The sequence below is a fragment of the Asparagus officinalis genome, chromosome 5 (assembly GCF_001876935.1).
Source record: "Asparagus officinalis chromosome 5, Aspof.V1, whole genome shotgun sequence".
In the NCBI taxonomy this organism is placed as follows: Eukaryota; Viridiplantae; Streptophyta; class Magnoliopsida; order Asparagales; family Asparagaceae; genus Asparagus; species Asparagus officinalis.
This window is the reverse complement of record NC_033798.1, coordinates 26550459-26570517: the sequence shown is the minus strand read 5'-3', so window position 1 is coordinate 26570517 and position 20059 is coordinate 26550459. Positions and strand designations below refer to the sequence as shown.

Here is a 20059-nt window from a genome sequence, read left to right as displayed (position 1 = left end):
GTTTGAGGGCTATTTTCAAGAGGATAACCGCTCTCCCACTAACTCCTATTTTAATGGCTACTTAACCCACAATTAAAGGCCAATAACTTCATCTCTTAGGGGCTGTTTGGTTGCACACTTTTTGAGAAAACTTTTCTCAAAACATCTAACAATGACAAATTTATAATTAAAAGTTTTTCAGAGATTTCTGTAAATTGTGTTTGGTTCAACAAAAAATTTACAAATATTTTCTATAAAATATCAAAACCTATCAAATTTTACAAAAAGCAATTTCCTCTCAAAATGAGAGGAAATCACCAGAAATCTGACACATACCATATTTAATTAAAAACCTACCAAATCTTGTTATTTTCTATAAAGTTATGAGCTATTTTCTTGTTTTGAACCAAACAAGCAAAGTATAAAAAATAAAAAAATTGGTACTTTTTGATTTCTCAAAACTTTTCCTATAATTTTTTTAAGAAATACAAGGAAATCATATTTTAGGTGGAAAACATTTCCTCTAATTTCTAGAAATTGAACCAAACACCCCCTTAGTCTATAAGAGGAGAAAGAGATTGTTCATTCGACACTCATACTGAGATAGACACAAACACTCAGACACACAAAAGAGAGAAGAGAGAAATTGAACACCCCATACACGTGTGGCTTCCCTCTATTTTGGTTCTAAGAGAAGACTAAGCTATATTCCAAGTAACCAAATCAGAAACCAATAGTAAGAGACCCATCATCTTAGTCGGATCGTCAACGGAGTACAATATTGACACTCCATTGGTACACAAAAAAGAACGCGATCAATATAAATTTTCTTGTTTCTCTTTTGAGCTGTAATCTGTGTCAATTATAATTTAAAGACCAGAACCACTCACATGCGGGTTGTTGTGACAGAACTTGGACTCCCGTACTAATGAAACTTTTTCATTTTCTTTGGCTAGTATTCGCTACACTCATTGATTCCTCTCCCATTGTTCTTCGTGATTCTAAGTATCAACATCATGATTTTGCCAAAATGGCAAAAAAAAAAAAAAAACATCTCATATGAGAAATGGCCTTTTTGCCCAAAAAGATATTTTCCGGCCCTAGCAAAGGGCCCAACAACATCCAGATGTAACTGTGATTCCTTCAAAAAAACGAAGCTGCTTCCAATAATAATAATCACTTAATTACAATTTAAGCCCTTCAAATCCCACCCCTACGATCTCATCACAATCTTCATCATCTCTAACCTCTAAACCCTTCCTCATCTCGCTGTCTAACAGTGGTGAAAAAGTCAGAAAGGGCGAAGAGAGAAAAGATATTTTACCTTATTTTATACCAAAATTCTTCTATTTTTTTTAATAAGGGAGATTCATTCTCTTGGGAGATCTAGAGGAATTTGTAAGACTCGGGGTTTGGGGGAGGAAATCATCATGAGGAGATAGCGGTACAAAGATCGAGAGAGAGAGAGAGCTCAATTTAGAGAGATAAAAGAGAGGGGATCTAGAAAGAGAAAATTAGGGTTTTGGTCGGTGGCGATGGCGTCGGGGAAGCTAGAGGGCCCGTCGGCGCCAGCCGCCCGCCGAGATCCGTACGAGGTGCTTAGCGTCTCGAAAGAGGCTTCGGATCAGGAGATCAAATCCGCTTACAGAAAGCTTGCCCTCAAGTATGTTTTTTAATCGTTGCGTGACTACGATCAAAAAGTTTCTTTCCTTCTTTCTTTTTTTCTTCTTTCCATCAGAATTTTTTGTGCTGATTTCATCGTTGTACGAAAATGTTCCATTAAACGATTTGATGATCTTGTTAGGGTCCACATCGGGTTTATGAGATTTAAGTCTCCTCTATCTAACATTTAGATCCGTAGAAATTGATCTCACAGGGAACCTCATGCTTCCCACTTGCAATTATGCATTGATGCTGTATTGTTATATTAGGAGCATTTTACTCTAACCTGCATATAGGTCTCATCTTCGACAACTAGCTTTAAGATTGCGATTTGCTAGGTCTCCTAACAGATACTCTAGTTTTGTTTCTTAAAAATATCGGTTTTAAGAAACTAGAAGATTTGGAGTGTTCACAAGGACCGTGTTTGTTTGAAAATCTCCTAAATACAATTGTCATTATTCATTTCGTTGTTATCTGTTGTAATTCCATTCTCGATTATTTCTTGATTTGTTATGTATACAAGACAGAAGCAGAGGAACAATACAAGTGTCACTTTTTAATTTAGATTTTGAAGCTTGAAATGAAGGATTTAAAGGGAGAATGTGTTTTTAAGGTCAAAAATGCATGATCACTTAATTAGAATGCTTTCTTTGTTCATCCATTGAGCTAATTTGGCTTATGATTTGGTTTTAAGACCGTTGGGAGATGTAGTAAAAACAGGAAGAAATTAACATATTTGAGAGCTCCGTCTCAAAACCAACGAACTTTGTATTCTGTATTTATGGAAAAAAAACAACAACTGCTTAATATGTCATAGGCTATTTGTTTCCTTGAATTTTGGGGATTTGGCAACCTTGCCTAGAGAAACGAGGCCTACTTTATCAAATAACTATTTTATTGGATCAAATGTGATCCACAAAAATGTCTACTGATTTCATTTCAAAATTTTGACCAAATCCTCTTCAATAGCCATCAAATTAACAAGAATTGGGTATGTATTTTTAAGGATCCCTTAAATGCAAAAAATATTTTGAAATGAAATTCACAAACCAAATAGCTCTTAGCATTTTATAAGACTTTATATTCATAAGAGACAAGACTCGATCAAATAACAAATGTATCTATCGGTTTATGAATAAACAAATCTAGATAGCTAAAATATGTAGTGTCTTCTAAAAAAAAATCTACGAAATGTTATTTTCTTCGATCCTACCATATCGAACTAATTTCATTCTTATAAAAAATAATTTCAGATCTAAGCAAATCTTATAACTACTATATAATAACAAAATAAACATGATAACTGGAGCAAAATTATCATGAGTGAATGATTAAATTTACTAAGGATAACGGGTTGGGTACTACTTTTATTTACATTTGAATCATTGTTCCCTTCTGATAATTGAAGAATTTAATGAGCATGTCTTCAGCCTTATACAATGATTACTCTAGTGTGGCAAGACTTTCTTTATATTAGGAGATTTTCCTTGTTTTTCTTTGCATCATTGACCATTCCGAGAAGAAAACATGAAACTATGGTGTGGTAATGAAACAATGTAACAGAACTAAGGATATGGAAAGATGTGGATATATTGTCTAGAATCCAATTAGTGTAGGGCGGTAGCGTATCCAAGATATAAAGTTCAGAAAGAGGGTACTATGTAAACTTGATACGTTTGTTCTCACTTCTCAAAGCAAGAAATGCATGATTCCATATTCATCAGCACCGAATATAACTTTATTATCGTAGACCTCTATTGATTTATGCAGAAGTGCATATAAGACTGAACTCTAATTTGTTTGAATATAAAGTTAAGCAACCAAATTAACGATTTCTTAAAATTTGAGATGAGTGAATTAAAGGGTTTAATAGGAAAATGTATGTTTAAACCCTTCAAGTATTGAGGTTCTTAAATTAGCACAACATGGTTCCCGTGCAAGGGCGTGACATCACTATCAAAACTTCTGCAATGATTGTTATAATAAGCTTACTTTTTGTTGTTTGTTACATATTGATATGGAAATTACACAATGCTTTTGCTAGAGGAGGTTGTTTATGGAGATAAAACGTGTAAGGTGTAATAATGCACAATTCAAAATTTTCTTTTATTGTCACTGATAAGTTGCATGACTAAACAAATAGTTCCTATCAAAATTTCTTCTTATTTCAACCTTACAAAAATTTAATTTTGTATACATCTAACTAATTTTAGATGCTCAACACTTAATTGTTTTTGGATACACGCTATATTGTTTATATCTTTACATCTGAAGTATCATTACAGTGTAGCATCCGTGGATGGGATTCTAGCATACTTTATCTTTGCATCCGAAAGTGATAAATGGGAATGGGGAAATGCTTAGTCATGTGATTGATAACAATTAGAGGCTAAACCAAAAAGCTAAAGAAGGGAAAGTGATGCACTAAAAAATTATTATCATACTATTTACGAAGATAAAGCCACGATCCAATGATTTGTTAATTAGAACGTGCAATGTACTGATTACGACAATTCATCAATCATTATCCATTTAAATAATCGCTAGAGAAACATAAAAATAGAGACAACGAAGATAAAAAAAATTCATGTTTCTCATCCCCCCTTCATAGTCTATAGATCTAATCTATGTATACAGGAAAAAGACCAAATTGGTCACTAGTAAGCTGATTCCATGCTCACAAATGAAAACAGTAGTGAGGGTAGTAGGTTCAGAAGTTTTCCTTAGGTTTGTCTTAGCTGGTTGTGTTGTGTGTGGGTTTGTTTCTCTCCTTCCTGATTTGCTTTTTTCTCCAATGAAGATGAGTAGTTTTTTGGAGAAGATAAGTGAATTAGAGTTACGATGTGAAGATAAGTGAATTAGAGTTACTAAGTGAACATGTAGCGAGATATAAATGGCCCTCAACTCGAACTCCATCGTCTTCCATCTGTGTCTTGTTTTCCTTCATTATTACACCACAATCACCATCAGTTGAATTTCTTCAAAATGCAGCTCATATTTTTGTAAACAAATGAAGGAGCGTTAATTAGTGAATGAATATATACTTAAATGCAATTGCAATGGTTATACTTGATGCTCTTTTTCCATCTAATATGCTTTTTCTTTATTTGCGATATTGCTATGATCATTACTTGATTTTTTTGGGAATGTACATTGTATCTTCCTTTGAGTTTTAATCTGTAAGCAATGTGGGACTAAAAGCAATGCTAAACGTAACTCTCAACACTCCTTCGCAAGCTGAGCATATATATCATGTGTCTTGCTTGTCACAAATAAAATTCATCCTTGTCGTTCATAGATGAGTCAATACCCTTGCATTCACACATTTCAACATCTAGTAGCATAATATGAACATTTTCTCTGAGATAAGAGAATCACTTTCTTTGAATTAGCTACTTCGATACCAAAAAAATACCTCAAGGATCCAAGATCCTTTGTCTAAAAATATTTTTGAAGACACTTCTACAAGTTGCTAATGTGCTATCATCTTCCGTGACTAGAATATCGTCAACATATACCATTGGAAAAATTCTCTTCTCAGCATGAGTCTTTCAGAAAATTGAATGGTCTTTCTAACCTTGATGAAGACCAAACTGCTGAAACACTACTTGAAAACATCCAAATCATGCTCTCGAGGATTGTTTTAAGCCATAAAATGGTTTCTTCAATCTGCAGACTTTCCCATGCTCCCCTAAGCAACAAACACTAGTAGTTGCTCCATATATACCTCATTGAAAATGTTATTAACGAATGATTCTTAACATCTAACTAATGTAGTTGCCAGTGATAAGGGGCATCTAGTGAGACAAGACTCTGAACTAACTACCATATATACCTCATCGAGAATGCTATTAACGAATGATTCTTAACATCTAACTAATATAGTTGCTAGTGATAAGAAGCAGCTAGTGAAACAATACTCTGAACTGATGTCATTTTCGCCATAGGAGAGAAGATTTCAACATAGTCTAGCCCGTAGATTTGTGAATACGCCTTCGCAACCAGTTGAGTTTTGAGACGAGCTAGAGAGCCATCTGGATTCACCTTTAATGGATAGACTTATTTGTAATCAACAGTTTTCTTCCCTGGTAGTAGGGGGACAAAATTACAAGTCTTATTTTATTCTAAAATTATCATCTCTTGTATTGCCTCCGTCCAACCTGAAATAGATAAGGATTCTGACACATTCTTGAAAATCGAATGAGAATTCGAAGAAGATATAAAAGAATAACATGATAAAGATACGAAAGAGTAAGATAAATAGTGTGCAAGAGAATACTGGAAACAATATCTCTTTACACTTACGAAGGGCAATGGGAAGTTGTTCGAGAACATCTGACTAACTGGCAAATCAAGTCCTTGCTTGGTGGTAGACGCCAGCATAGGTGGAGCAATATGATGCGTACAAACTTGAATGGGATCAGCAAACTTAGATGGAGGATTAGCTTGTACAACACGCTTTGAAGAAGCATTAATAGTCACAAATGAGGAAGTCATAATCATTTTGCAAATATGAGTGTATCAAAAGCAGCATTACCTGATTTGATTTTAAAGAAAGCGACATTGTTAGAAGTGATGTCATGATCTAATGATGATGAACAAAAACATCAGTATCTTTTTTGGGTTCTAGAATATCCAAGAAAGATTCCCCAAGAAACTTCACAATTAATTTCGTCCTTTGAGAACTATGGTTGTGAATAAAGCGTAGGGATCTAAAGATCTTGGGGGATAAATTAAAAGACTTGCTCTCAGAGTATAAAAGAGATACAATAATTTTGTTGTACATAATAGAAGTAGGCAATCTATTACATAGTTAGCAAGTAGTCAAAATTGCAGCCCCCAAAATTGTTTTGGAATTCGTCGGTGAAATAACATGATGCGTGCAATCTCTAGCAAATGTCTATTTTTTGCTTAGCTAATACATTTTGTTAAGGTTAGTAAACACATGAAAATTGATGTAAAGTTCCATTTTCTTCCAAATATTTTGTGAAACAACTATAAAAATTATTATTTTGTATTATTTGTTTTTATAGTTTTAATAGTGTTATGAAAGTGGTTCTTGATTTCAACACAAAAAACTTTAGAAATAGAGAACATTCCTGACAAGATTTCAACAAATAAATCCATGTCATACAAGAGAAATTGTCCTCAAAACTAACAAAATAATTAAAACTAAGTTTTGATGAAACAAAACGGAGGTGCCATACATTTGAATGCACTAAATCAAAGGGGTTATTAACCCTTTTATTGACATGACTAGGGCAAGACACGATGGTGTTTCCTAATTGACATGATTCACAATCTAAGGACTCAATATGATTTAAATTTTGGAACTGAAGTCCTAAAAATTGAAAGAGAGGTGATCAAGTTGATAATACTGATCAAAAAGTGATAGCAAGGTGATACAAGCCACCAGGTTTGAAGTCAAGTTTAACTCATACAAGTTATTTCGCTCATGTCCTGTGCCAATCATCTTCTACGTCCGAAGTTCCTAAAAAGTATAATATGTAGGAAAAAATATTATTGAGCAATTAAATGCCTTGGTAATTCTACTAATAGGTAAAATATTTAGTGAAAAGCGAGGTAGATATAACACAAATAAAAGTGAAAGACTACTAGTGTTGGTAGATTCTACTTCGTGTATAGGTATAATTGAGCCATCGGCTAGTACTATAGAAGATAGAAGTGCTAGGGGTAAATGAGGACAATATAACTTGGTTTCCAATCACATGATTAACTACCTCAAAGTCTGTAACCCTAAGTGCAAGGATGACGCAAGGATGACAATGATGTTAGAGAAGCCATGAATTTACCTGATTGGGCGAGGATGACTGTAGTAGAAGACTTTGCATTCTGGAATTGTTGGAATAGTTGCAATAAGATTTGTTCAAACCGGTGATGAGTTTGCTCATCATCTAAAGGATTCTCCAAGGCAGCTACATGCGCACTCCGAAACTGTTTACCATGCAGCTCAGGAAAATTGAACTTCATATGTCCCGGTTCATTGTAGTAGTGGCAATGAACTGAGTAACTATATATGCATCTTCTATGTGTTCCAAAGCGTCCATGCTCACCGAAGCATCCTCCACCTCGACCTTAAAAACTACCTCCTCATCCTCATGTCTGCCTTGATGTGTTGATGACATCATTAGAGTCACGCTCTTCAGAAAATAAAAGACCCTGACAAGAGAAGAGTTCAGTAGCCCACCTAATACTTGCGGTCATGCCGAATGATACAATGGATGAAGACTATCCAAGAATATCAATACCATCAGCTTGTTACGTTATTCTTGCATCTTCTTTATGTCAGATGTGCTGGGAAAAATATGACATAAATCCTCTAAAAGGCGGTTGAACTCCCGCATAATGGCCGTCCAAAATTGGGTCCTTCAACTTCATGTGAAAAAGCTCCTAAATGACATTATAGGCCCTATTAATAATTTAATATATCTTTGACTTGAGTATAGTTGGGCCAAATAACCCAAAGTTCCTTCATCGTCTAATAGTGAAGTTCTAAATCTTGAATTCGTGGCTCCATCGTGTTGATGATTTGTTCGAGAAGGACTGCATCGTCAACCACATACTTCTCAATCTCCGAAAGAGGATCTTCTATTAAATGTCACATCTTGCAATCCGCGACATGAATCTCATTAACCCGCTTCTATTGCAGGTAGAGAGCACCATCCAACCCACTATCTGTGATCTTTGTGGGTATCACGTTTGAAACAAACTTCATTTTGGCCTTTGTTTTGGCCTTCGTCTTTGCCATTAGTATACCCGGAACAAGAAAGATCCTCTTAACAATCAAAACTCACAAAACCAATCTCAATTACATCTAATAAACAATGATAACAAGTCAACATCCAACGTAGATCCTCAAAGAGGATAAGCAACAAAGATCCCAAAGAGGGGATAATCAATAAAGAAGTTGCTAGATCCGCACAGAGAGGTAAACAATAATGATGTTGAAAGATCCCTAAAAGGGGATAAGCAACAAAGTTGAAAGATCCCTAGCCTCCTAAAGGGGAAAAAGAACAAAATGTTGCTGAAAGATCGCCAAAAGGGATAAGTAACAGAGATATTGCTAACTTTCTTTTGTTTTGGGCTAACATTGAATGAGGCTTAATTTGGCCCAATCAACAAATTTTTGTTTTAAAAAAGCAAGTTTCGGTCGTTAACCCAATCAACAAATTTTTGAATGGGGCGGTTCAGTGCCTAGGCCGCATTTAAAACATTGCTATTGATATGAACTGGTTTTACTTTGAATGCACCTTAAGCTTGTATGGAGATAACAAGACGGCTATTCACATTCGAAAATTCAGTGTTTCATGATAAAACAAAATATATAGAGATTGCTTGTCACTTGATTCGTGGGAAGATGGAAAGGAGAATCACTTGTACCCTGAGAGCATCAACTTGCTAATATTCTCACAAAACCTCTTAGGAGTACATAAGTGAATTTTATTTGTGACAAGCTGAACATTTATGATATATATGCTCAGTTTTGTGGGGGAGTGTTGAGCGTTATGTTTAATATTTTGTTTAGTCCCACATTGCTTAGGGATTGATAACTCTTGTAATCCTATCCCTATAAATAAGATTTGGGGGGTGGGGGGTGGGGGGAGGATCCTTTCTGATTACTACAACCCATTTGGATATTTGAGTAGGGAATACAGGTAATATGTAGTCACTAACAATATACGCAATACAGTACATGTTTTCTGTAGGTTAGAGTTTGCATTTTGATGGCTTTTTAAAACATTGCTATTGATATAAATTGGTTTTCCTTCAAATGTCCCATAAGCTTGTATGGAGATAACAAGGCGGCCATTCACAGCCGAAAATTCAGTGTTTTATGAGAAAACAAAATATATAGCGATTGCTTGTCACTTAATTTGTGGGAAGACGGAAAGGAGAATCACTTCTACCTTGAGAGCATAAACTTGCTGATATTGTCACAAAACCTCTTAGGAGCACACGAGTGAATTTTATTTTTGAAAAGCTGAGCATTTATGATATATATGCTCAGTTTGAGGGGGAGTGTTTGAGGGGGAGTGTTGAGCGTTATGTTTAATATTGTGTTTAGTCCCGCATTGCTTAGGAACTGATAACTCTTGTAATCCTATCCCTATAAATAAGATTTGGGGGGATCCTTTCTGATTACTGCAACCCATTTAGATATCTAAGTAGGGAATACAGGTAATATGTAGTCACTAACAATATACACAATGCAGTACATGTTTTCTGCAAGTTAGAGTTTGCACTGTGATGTTGAATGAGAAATAACTGGCATTTTGAATATCTACTTTAGCAATTTGTTGTGATGTTTTCATTTATCTTCTTTCTATTCCTCCAAGTTGTGTGTTGGCAGCAAATATCACAATAAAATGACCTACATTCCTGAAACTATTATCTTCTGGTGGCTGCATTGAGATTTAGTTTTGTACGTATTATTATTCTTAGATACATTTATGTATCTTATACAGTAAATAACTTGAGTTTTCTATAAACAGGTATCATCCCGATAAAAATGCAAGCAACCCTGAAGCTTCAGAACGCTTCAAAGAAGTTGCATATTCGTATAGCATCTTATCTGATCCGGAGAAAAGAAGACAATATGATACTGCTGGGTTTGAGGTGAATGCTTTTATGATAGTTTGCAATTGTAAAACTAGTTGCGAGCATAAAATGTTCAGAACGCATTTGCTAATAGAGTTTTTATCACATTCCTAGTTCCTACTATGACTATGCATTAGTAGTGTGTTAGATGATAGTCCTTGACAATTCACCAGTTGATATTACTAGAAACATTTTGATACATTTTTTTCTATTGAATATCTTATTTGGAGCATAATCATGTTTGTAAACTGTTTCTAATTTTTATGGAATTATGAACCAGCAAATTATGACATTTGGATTTAAGTAGTTTAAGGTCTCTAAGAGTTAGGTACGTTTATGAGGATTCTTAACCTTGTAAATGTGAATAAAACAGCATCCAGTTGAAGGCCATTCGGTGTTCAGAAATATGCGTTTATTAGATATGACTTGGAAAAAATAAATTTTGTGCAGCTGACCCTGAAGGTTAGGATAAAGGCTCTATTTGGTGTCATGTACGAGTTTGTTCACAATATAGATTGGACTACTTACCAACATTTCCTATAACTGGATTGTTCTAGCACATGCCTACTCTCAAAGGCCTTTAGATTATACTGACTCTAATGGTGAGGGTTTAAATAAATATTTTATTGTTTAATGGACTCCTCGAGGACTGGTTGTTCTCTTTTGGCTTAAACATGGGTGATAAGCTTTTGTTGGTGTGTAATTTTTTTTGAGAACAGTGTCTTTTAATTTTATTCCTACTGGATTTGAAGTTTAGCCTCTAATACCATCTTAAGTCCTTCCCCTTGCTCGCGAAACTTCAAAGTTCTTCCCAACCGTCCTGTAATTGTGTTTGAATTCTACTTATTGCATCCCATTTGTTGTGTTGACAGTAGGGGTGTGGACAGATGTATTACTGGTCCTTTCCTGATTTTGTTTGTGTTCTATATCAGGATCTTTGTATCTGATCTAGTGATATCTATTTAAGATATGAATATAAAATATGAATATGAAAATTGTAAGAAATGGCCACATATTTGAAGGCATATCCACTTATACCCGATTTTCAAATGTGTTATATATACAATATTTAAAACATTGAAAAATGTGATATCGTGTTTCAAAAAAGACATGACCATGTGATTTCATATTTTCAAAGGTAAAAAATTAAAAATTAAAGTATTATCACTCCATTTTTTATGTTTTTGGTCATATTCATCAATACTCAGTATATAGCTGAAAAATATCCAAATTTAAGATCCGATCCAAAGTTGTTTTTGGCTACTATAAATATGAGCAATAATGTACATATCCAATGCAGATATGATAATGCCACCTATCCGGTATGGTGTCTCAAACTGACTAAGTTAGAATAAAAGAAAAATAGTAACTTTAATTGATTTAATGAGCTGTTAAGATGTATTTTGCACTAGTGTCAGTTATTTACCATTTTCTTAATAAAGTAACTTTTAGTTGATATAATGAGCTGTTAAGATGTATTTTGCACTGGTGTTAGTTATTTTCCATTTTCTTAATAAACTGAATTTTGGTTTTTCAAGACTTGCATTATTGGTGCAAATTGGGAGGTTAAAGTTGGATTATTTAATGTATTATCATGTTCTCTTAGTTGTTTTTTCCTTTGTGGAAATAAGTCCCATATTAAGGTTTGCGTAGGGGTGTCCATCCGGGCCGGCTCGGCCCGGAAAACCGGGCCCGGGCCTGTCAAAACCGGAGCCCGGACCCAGGCCCGGGCCAGTCCGGGTGCGGGCCCGAGCGGGCCCAGTTTTTTCATTTTTTCTCTTTTCTTTTCTTTTTGATAAAAATTTGCTAAAAATTAGTTTAACCTTATTATATTTATATAATCATGTATTAGTATATACTACAAATTATTATGTAACTATGTATTATATATACATATATTATATGTAAATATATTATATATATTTATAAGTTATAATATGAGAGAGAGAGAGAATCACATAAATATATGTTACATATTTATAAATACGTATTATGTAGTTATGTATGTATTTGTTACATACTTACATTATGCTTGTTTAAGTACAATTATACAATTTACTTATATGATATACTTTTATATATACTAGATGCTTGTAGCCTTATATATTATTATACTTATGCAGTTATACAATATACTTATATAACTGTAAATCTGTAATTCTATAATATACACATATGACATATAAGTATACTTATAATTAGATTATATATATATATATATTTATATTCTTATACATTAGTATCTGTATCTATACGACTCAAAGGGGCTCATATATATACTTGTAGAATTCATAGAAACAAAAAAAATTAAAATAATTGAATAATTCAAAGAGCCCAATCAAAGAACTCTAAATATATATATTGTGGCTAGGATTTGAACCACTAATATCCTCTCCAAATTCCTAAATTTTACCACTAGACTAAGTAGCCCAAAGTATTCATGTCACTCAATATATGTATATGTATATATATATACACACACATATACATATATTATACATAAACAAATTTTATACACTTATAGAAATTACATAAACAAATTGTATTTATAAAAATATATATACATATACATATACATATATTATACATGTATAGACTTATAAAAAAATATATATAAAAATTAAAAAATAAAATAAAAAACTATTCTGAGCGGGTAGGCCCGTGACAGTCGGTTTCATCGAGCGCCTGGGCCCGACCGAAACCCGGTATTGGCCGGGATTTCGAGCCAACCTGCTTTGGCGCGGCGTGCCCGAGCCGGGCCCGGCGGCAGCTAAGAGGACAAGTCTACGTTTGCGTTTTTGATGCGAAAAGATGAAAAATGCTGTTACATTCTGTTTTCTTTGCACACGCAGACACATTATATATCAAAAAATTTTCAATAGCGTAGTGATTTCCAATCCTAATTAAGCCTACATATTTGAAAGTGTACCTGAAGCCTTTTAACTTCAGAGTTTCCACAAAAAAAGAGAAAAAAGAAAAAGAAAAAAAGGGATGTTTAGCCATTGATTTGGCAGGAGCAGGAAATTTTGGGTACTTGTGTGGACTTGGGCCAGACATCTCTTTAAGTGCACAATTCAAAAACTTGGATCTGGTTACTACACTAAGGGTGTGTTCGGCTACTCTACACTAACTTGGTCAAGTCCTTAACCAAGTTAGTTTTGATCCGAGTAGAGGTGGTTCAATCAGGCCCAAATTGAACTAAGAACACCAAGTTTGGAGTAAGTCCTAATTTTACCCAAACAACAATTCGACCCGTTAACTAGGTTTGCTCCATTAACTTGGATAGTGGGCTAATTGCCTTACACACCCTAAGTGGGAGACACAGAATACCTATGTAATAGAAGAAAATTTCTATGCTATTGTTATGTGATCAATGATGATTTATCGGTCAGAAAATAAGGCAACTAAGTAACAAAATTGAGTAACTGAAATGAGAATGTTGACACGGAAGAGTAGCATGCAATAAGAGATAGGACAATGAATGCTAAAAGTTAAAGAGTTAACTTAAGAATAAGATGGGTTATATGGAGGAGAAGTATATGGTTTGATAAATACAGCAAAGGTCTGTGGCTCCAAGTCCACAAGGTATGAATAGTTAGTGATAAGTTAAGAATAAGACTATAAGGAGTGGAATAATATGGTTCGGATAAATGCACCGGAGATTAGTGGCTCCACTAGTTGTGAAAAGTGATGATAACTCAATTGAAGGATTGGCTAGGAGTTTGGTTAGACAAGGGCAAACATTGATTTCTTTGTAGTGACTAAGGGGGTGTTTGGTAGCTTGGAATTGGAGATGTTACAACTATTCTTGCATGCAACTACAGTTACAATTGTTCGGTTCAAATTTTGAATTTTGCAGCTCATAGTTGCAGTAGTTTGATTCTGCTTGTAACTTCACATTATTGTAACTTACATTTTGTAACTCACATGTTGAATTGTTCGGTTCAAATTATGGTTTTTTATTTTATAGAAAATTGTTTTTTACATTTTCTAAAAAATATTTTTTGTTAGATAAATTTTAAAACCATAATATTTTATTGTAAAACAATAATATATTTGTAAAATAATATTTTTTAAATATATTTTGTGAATTTTTAATAGAAAATTTTTTTAAGAAATAAATGAAATTTAGAAAATTTATTTTTTTCAAAAGATTATTTTTTATAAGAAAATAATATTTTTTCCTTAAAACTATTTTTTCAAAATTTAGGCTATTTTTTAGATAATATAAAATTTTGAAGGAAAATAATATTTAAAAAATTAATTTCCAAAGAATATTTTCAATAAATTAGTTTTTAAAAATAATATATATTTGAAAAAATATATGTTTTCCGAAAAGTAATATTAAAAAGTAATAAAATAATATTTTTAAAAATATATATTTTCCCAAAACTAATATTTTGTTGGTATAATGTTTTGTTAAAAATAATTGTTTAATAAAATATTTTTCAAACAATAATATTAATGGAAAAACATTTCTAGGAAAAATATTTATTTTAAAAAAGCTTTTAACGTAAATTATAATAATATTTTTAAATTATTTTAAAAATATTTAATGACTTCTTTAGGTTGTTTGAAATGTTAAATAATGATTTTGGATTTTTTTTTTATAAATTTGAGTTGGTTGCAACTGTGACTTGTGGCCATGTTGGACGTAAGTCGTATGTTGCAACTAAGGGATGTTTTGAAATTGTGGTTGTAATTACCGCAATGAGTTGCAAATGAACAAACACTTGCAACTAGACAAAATTGACCTAGTTGCATGCAACTGTAGTTGCAACCTGCAACCACTCCAGTTGCAAGCTACCAAGCGGAGTCGGTAGCCTCCTGATTGAACTGGACCAAAGGATTCATGTAGCTCAATACTACAGTTGCTATGAAGGTTGTTTTATTGTTATTTCATATGCTAGCTAGGACATAGGTTTGTGATCAAAAGCCTACATAACAACAAAAGACTTAAATTTTAATGTGCTTCACCATCAATTACATTAGTTTTTATTATGTTTTTACAAAAAAGAAAACTGCTTTTTAATCTGCATTGATTTAATGTAAAACGATTCATGTAGCTCACTGCAACAGTTTTTTATGAAGGTATTGTCATTCATTTTCTATACTAGCTAGGGGACATTTATTTTGTTATCAAAAACATTCATAACAAGAGAAGTCTTAAATGTTAATATTTTAGTGTGCTTCACCATGAATTACATTAGTTTCTATCATGTCATTTAGAAAAAAAGAAAAATGCTTTGTAGATGCATTCATTTATTTTAGTCAGGATCGGAGAGATATCAATAAAAATGCTTGTTATGAAGCGGAATATATGTCTATGAGAAGCAAACATTATCTTCAAGGTTCGGCATGTCCTAAGTGCCACAGGCCCACAGCTAACCATGAAATATACAACAGACTGGTTGAGGTTGCAACTTCTGTATTTTATGACTAGTAATTGTTTAATTGGTTGGATGTTTCTCAATATTTGGTGTTTTGCATACTGGTTAAATATGAGAATCGCTTATGATGACTTATACATATTTGTTCATCAGATATAATCTAAAGGAGTATAGGTTGCCGGGAGCTGTGGAGCATGATACGTAAAGAAATGGGTTGGTTAGCTAATGAAGAATCCTGAGATAAACATATTAGTGATCACACATCACCTAACACTCAGCTCGTTAACTATGCCTAAGTTGCACAATGATTTCTGTATATATTTTCCAACACTTAAGTTAGTGTCAGCAGGAGATTTGATACAAGTGGTTATTTGATATGTTCTGTTCACTTGTATTGTGTGAGTTTTTTCTACCTGCCCAAAATACTATAGCATGTCTGTCATAATGTCTTTTTGTGCTAGGCTATAGAAAGCGAAGGCATGGACATGGAGATTGACTTGTCTAACCTGGGTACTGTCAATACAATGTTCGCAGCATTATTCAGGTGACTTTTGAAGTTAATCTAACAATCATATGCTTTATTGTTCTGGAAGTTTACTGATACCAAACTGACTCATTGACATCTTCAGTAAGCTTGGTGTTCCAATAAAGACAACTATTTCTGCCACTGTTCTTGAAGAAGCTCTAAATGGAACCGTCACAATTAGACCTCTTCCTCTGGGTACATCTTTCAGTGGAAAGGTACTTTATCATTATTTTGGAATGCTTCTTTGGTTTTCTTGCTTGTCTTTGATCATTGTTTTGTAATTCAGGTTGAGAAGCAGAGTGCTCACTTCTTTGGTGTAACAATAAATGATCAACAAGCTCAGGCAGGAATAGTAGTTAGAGTTACCTCAGCTGCTCAAAGTAAATTTAAGGTAAGTACAGCATAAGTTATTTTCTTCCACACACAGATATTTGCAGCATTATTTGAAAGATTAATCTTTTTCCTAGGATTTTGTTTGGGAATATGCTCCTATATCCCCATTCTCAATCTACTGTTTCCAGTCTTACTCCATAACTAGTAGTCCTATCTAAATTATTTTTATTATTTTCACAGCTTCTTTACTTTGAACAAGAGGCAACTGGAGGTTATGGGTTAGCTTTACAGGTTTGTGTGACTATGTTTTATGCTTGTTTGAAATTTTACCAGTACTTGCCACCAGTTAACAATCACTACTTGAAAAATTGTAACAAGCGCCATTGTCTCCGTAGATATCATTTAGATGAAATGTACATGCTTTCTCCTTTCTTGTTGATGTCTTTATAGTTTAATGTTGCACTTCTGGCGAGATATGCCAAATAAACTTTCTTTGCACCTATATCTGGAGTGATATCGCTGGATTACAAGGTTGAAATCCTGCTTACCCAGAAGAACCGTTGTACCCAATAATTTTGAATTGCTCAATTAAACAATTTGTTTAAACTCTACTTTGGGGGCTCTAATTTCTGGTTTGGGCTTGCCAAGCTTGTTTCAGTTTCATACTAAGAAAATATGTTTTTTTATATACTACGTAGCTGTTCTGAGTCTTTTAAAATCTAGTTTTTTAGCCTTATGGAAATCATGAAGTTCCTGTTCTCCATCCATTTCCCCCCCAATTTTGTTATAATCTCTTTATCTCATATACATAACTAATAGTATTTTTGCTTATTAAAAAAAACTAATAGTATCTTTTCTTTTAGTACTCTTTCATGAATTTTTGACTTGGATCAGAAATCTGTTAATATCTTCTTGTAATATGCATGTATGCAGTGTCAAGTGTTGATTACGATATGCTAAGACTGTTAGTTCAACTGCGCAGTTCATTTGTCGTTTTGGTTATTAACTATTACCAGGGTCAATGTGTGCATGGATGCTGACTATTATGAAATGCCATGCGAAGTTCACTCTCTTCATCCTTTTACCCAACAGGATATGTTGATCAAACTTGCATGAACATGAAGGATAAGTAATATCTGTGATTTTGTGATGCTTTTGTAGCTAAGGTTCTGGGTGTAGAATTGATCTCATATCAAGATGTTAGTATGCCTATCAAGTCAACTGAAAGATGGGTTAAGATACCTGAAATTCATGCAAATTTTACAAGTCGTCCCTATTACATAGTCTAACACCCTCAGGCGGAGCATGTATATTGGTCATGTTTATTTGAAGACTATATATATGTACATATAATCAAGGTTTTAAATATCGGATATCGGGGAAATATCGAATGGCCAAAATTCATATCAGATTGCGGATATCGGGGAAATATCGGGGATATGTGGTAAATATCGGAATGCCATAATGAATGTTTGCATACATAGTATAATGCATTAAAATGTAATCTCAACATATGTAATGAAAATTTAAGCATACAAATTATGAATAATATATGTTTAGGATCACTAATCAACCTTCTAAAACAAACAAAAGTGCAAAGCAATGTTGCAACATTTGATCTGTTTTTTAGGGCAAAATGTCATTTGATATAATGAGGAAATCTTGATATCTCGCCCAAAAATTCCAAACACGGTATATTATTTTGCAACAAGCTATATAAAAAGTCTCGCCCAAAAATTCCAAACACGGTATATTATTTTGCAACAAGCTATATAAAAAGATATATTGGTCTATATATCGGCTAATATATCGGCCATATCGGGGATTTATCACTCAAAAAAGCCAAAAAGCGGTAAAGGATATTTAAAGACCATATCGGTTGCGGCAAGCCCTGTAAAAGGATATATCGGGGGATATATCGGGCCATGTTGGGGATATTTAAAACAATGCATATAATATATACATATGTATACATATACATATCTATATTATATATATATATATATATATATATATATGTGTATATATATATGTATTTATACATATGTATATATATGTGTGTGCGCGTGCGCGCGCGTGTGTATACTTTTAAACTAGACCACTAGCAACTCTCTTAGTGTTTGAATGTAATCTTGTAAGCATCATCATCGGTGGTTGGCTCTCTGTCAACAGAATCCTAAGACACATCGAGTTTGACATTTCAGATACTACCAGTTTTAAATATTGGATGTTGGGTTCATGTCGGACGGTCGAAATCTATGTTGGATAGTAAAAATCGGGGATATATCGAGGGATATAGACTAAATATCGGATTGGAATATCGGGTGGTGCGCGTGTGTATAATATCATGTCTTAAATGTAATCTAAGCATTCCTAAATTTAATATAAGCATACTTTATAAATTCCAAAGGCGACGCCGGCGATGGGTGGATTGGACGTCGTAGAGAGGCAGTGCCGGGGCTTTTCTTTTTCTTCTTCGTTTGGTCGGGGTCCTTCGGATGAGTCACTGATCACCTTCTTCCCTTAATCTCGACAACGTGATACCCTACTCTGCCGCCCTCGAGTTCAGTTGGGGTTTGGATTTCGAGGCGCAACGGGAGATGGACGACGACGGGTTGAGATAGAGGTGGGGAAGGGCGTCGTCGTTTACGAAAGGAGTGATCAGTTCCCATGTCCGCTGTAGCCCTAATTTTTCTCTTTTTCCTTTATCGGGTTCATAAGAAACCCTTAAACATGAGAATTGGTCAAATGAGTTTGGGTTTTTATCACTAAACCTAAACCTGATAATAAAAAACAGATCTAAAAAAAGGGTCATATCGGTCGATTTTTCAAGGCTGAAAAATTAGCCGATATGCCCGATATGATCCTGTTATTTCCGATTTGGCCCTAAAAATCGACATACGAGTTGAAAACGTTCATGTCGTGTCGTTCAAGCCCTCAAACCGACATGTCGGATATGTCGGTCGACATTTAAAACCATGAACTCACCAGCATGACCAAATAAATTTTAAAAATTTCATGAAGCCCAAACTATATTTAAAAACATTATAGTAATTAGTAGCGATTGGAAAGTAAAAGCCCCTTCAAATTTTCAACAATAAAGTGTAGTAAGTACATTTGTCATCAAATACTATGGTTTTATAATAGGATAAAATAACCGACTCATCCTTAAAGTATTAGTGAACTCTCTAGTGCCCACCCAAAGGTATCAAATTAACTATTTCAATCTTAAACTATTTATGTGGTTTCAATGTGGTTATTTTCTGTGCTCACAGTATCATGTTTTGTTTGCATTTCTTCACGGGTTTTATCGATCCATAACCTTTTTTTCCTAAATAGAAAAAACTTTTCTACTTTACCCCAAAACTTTTTACCCTTTTCGGGAATTAGAAAATTATTTTTTAAACTGTTGGAAATACAAGAAATATAGAAAAAACACTATAACGTCGTTTATCTGTTAAATAATTGACTGTAGGCTCACAAAATGATGATATTGAGAACATACACATTTTTTTTGTTTTTGGGGTGGGGGGAGGGGGGGGGGGGGGGG

At 33.8% G+C, this 20059-nt stretch overlaps 1 protein-coding gene across 2 annotated transcripts in view; it reads left to right on the top strand.

The window, feature by feature from the left end:
- The window catches only part of LOC109840673 (chaperone protein dnaJ 15), a 34543-nt gene continuing 15681 nt past the window's right edge, over positions 1198-20059 (top strand). For both annotated transcript variants that reach the window (XM_020409404.1, XM_020409403.1), the window contains exons 1-6: positions 1198-1642; positions 10155-10278; positions 16112-16194; positions 16280-16391; positions 16463-16567; positions 16750-16800. In XM_020409404.1, coding sequence (XP_020264993.1) covers positions 1515-1642; positions 10155-10278; positions 16112-16194; positions 16280-16391; positions 16463-16567; positions 16750-16800 — 603 coding nt within the window. In that variant the 5' untranslated portion in view covers positions 1198-1514. The remainder of the gene's footprint in view (positions 1643-10154; positions 10279-16111; positions 16195-16279; positions 16392-16462; positions 16568-16749; positions 16801-20059) is intronic.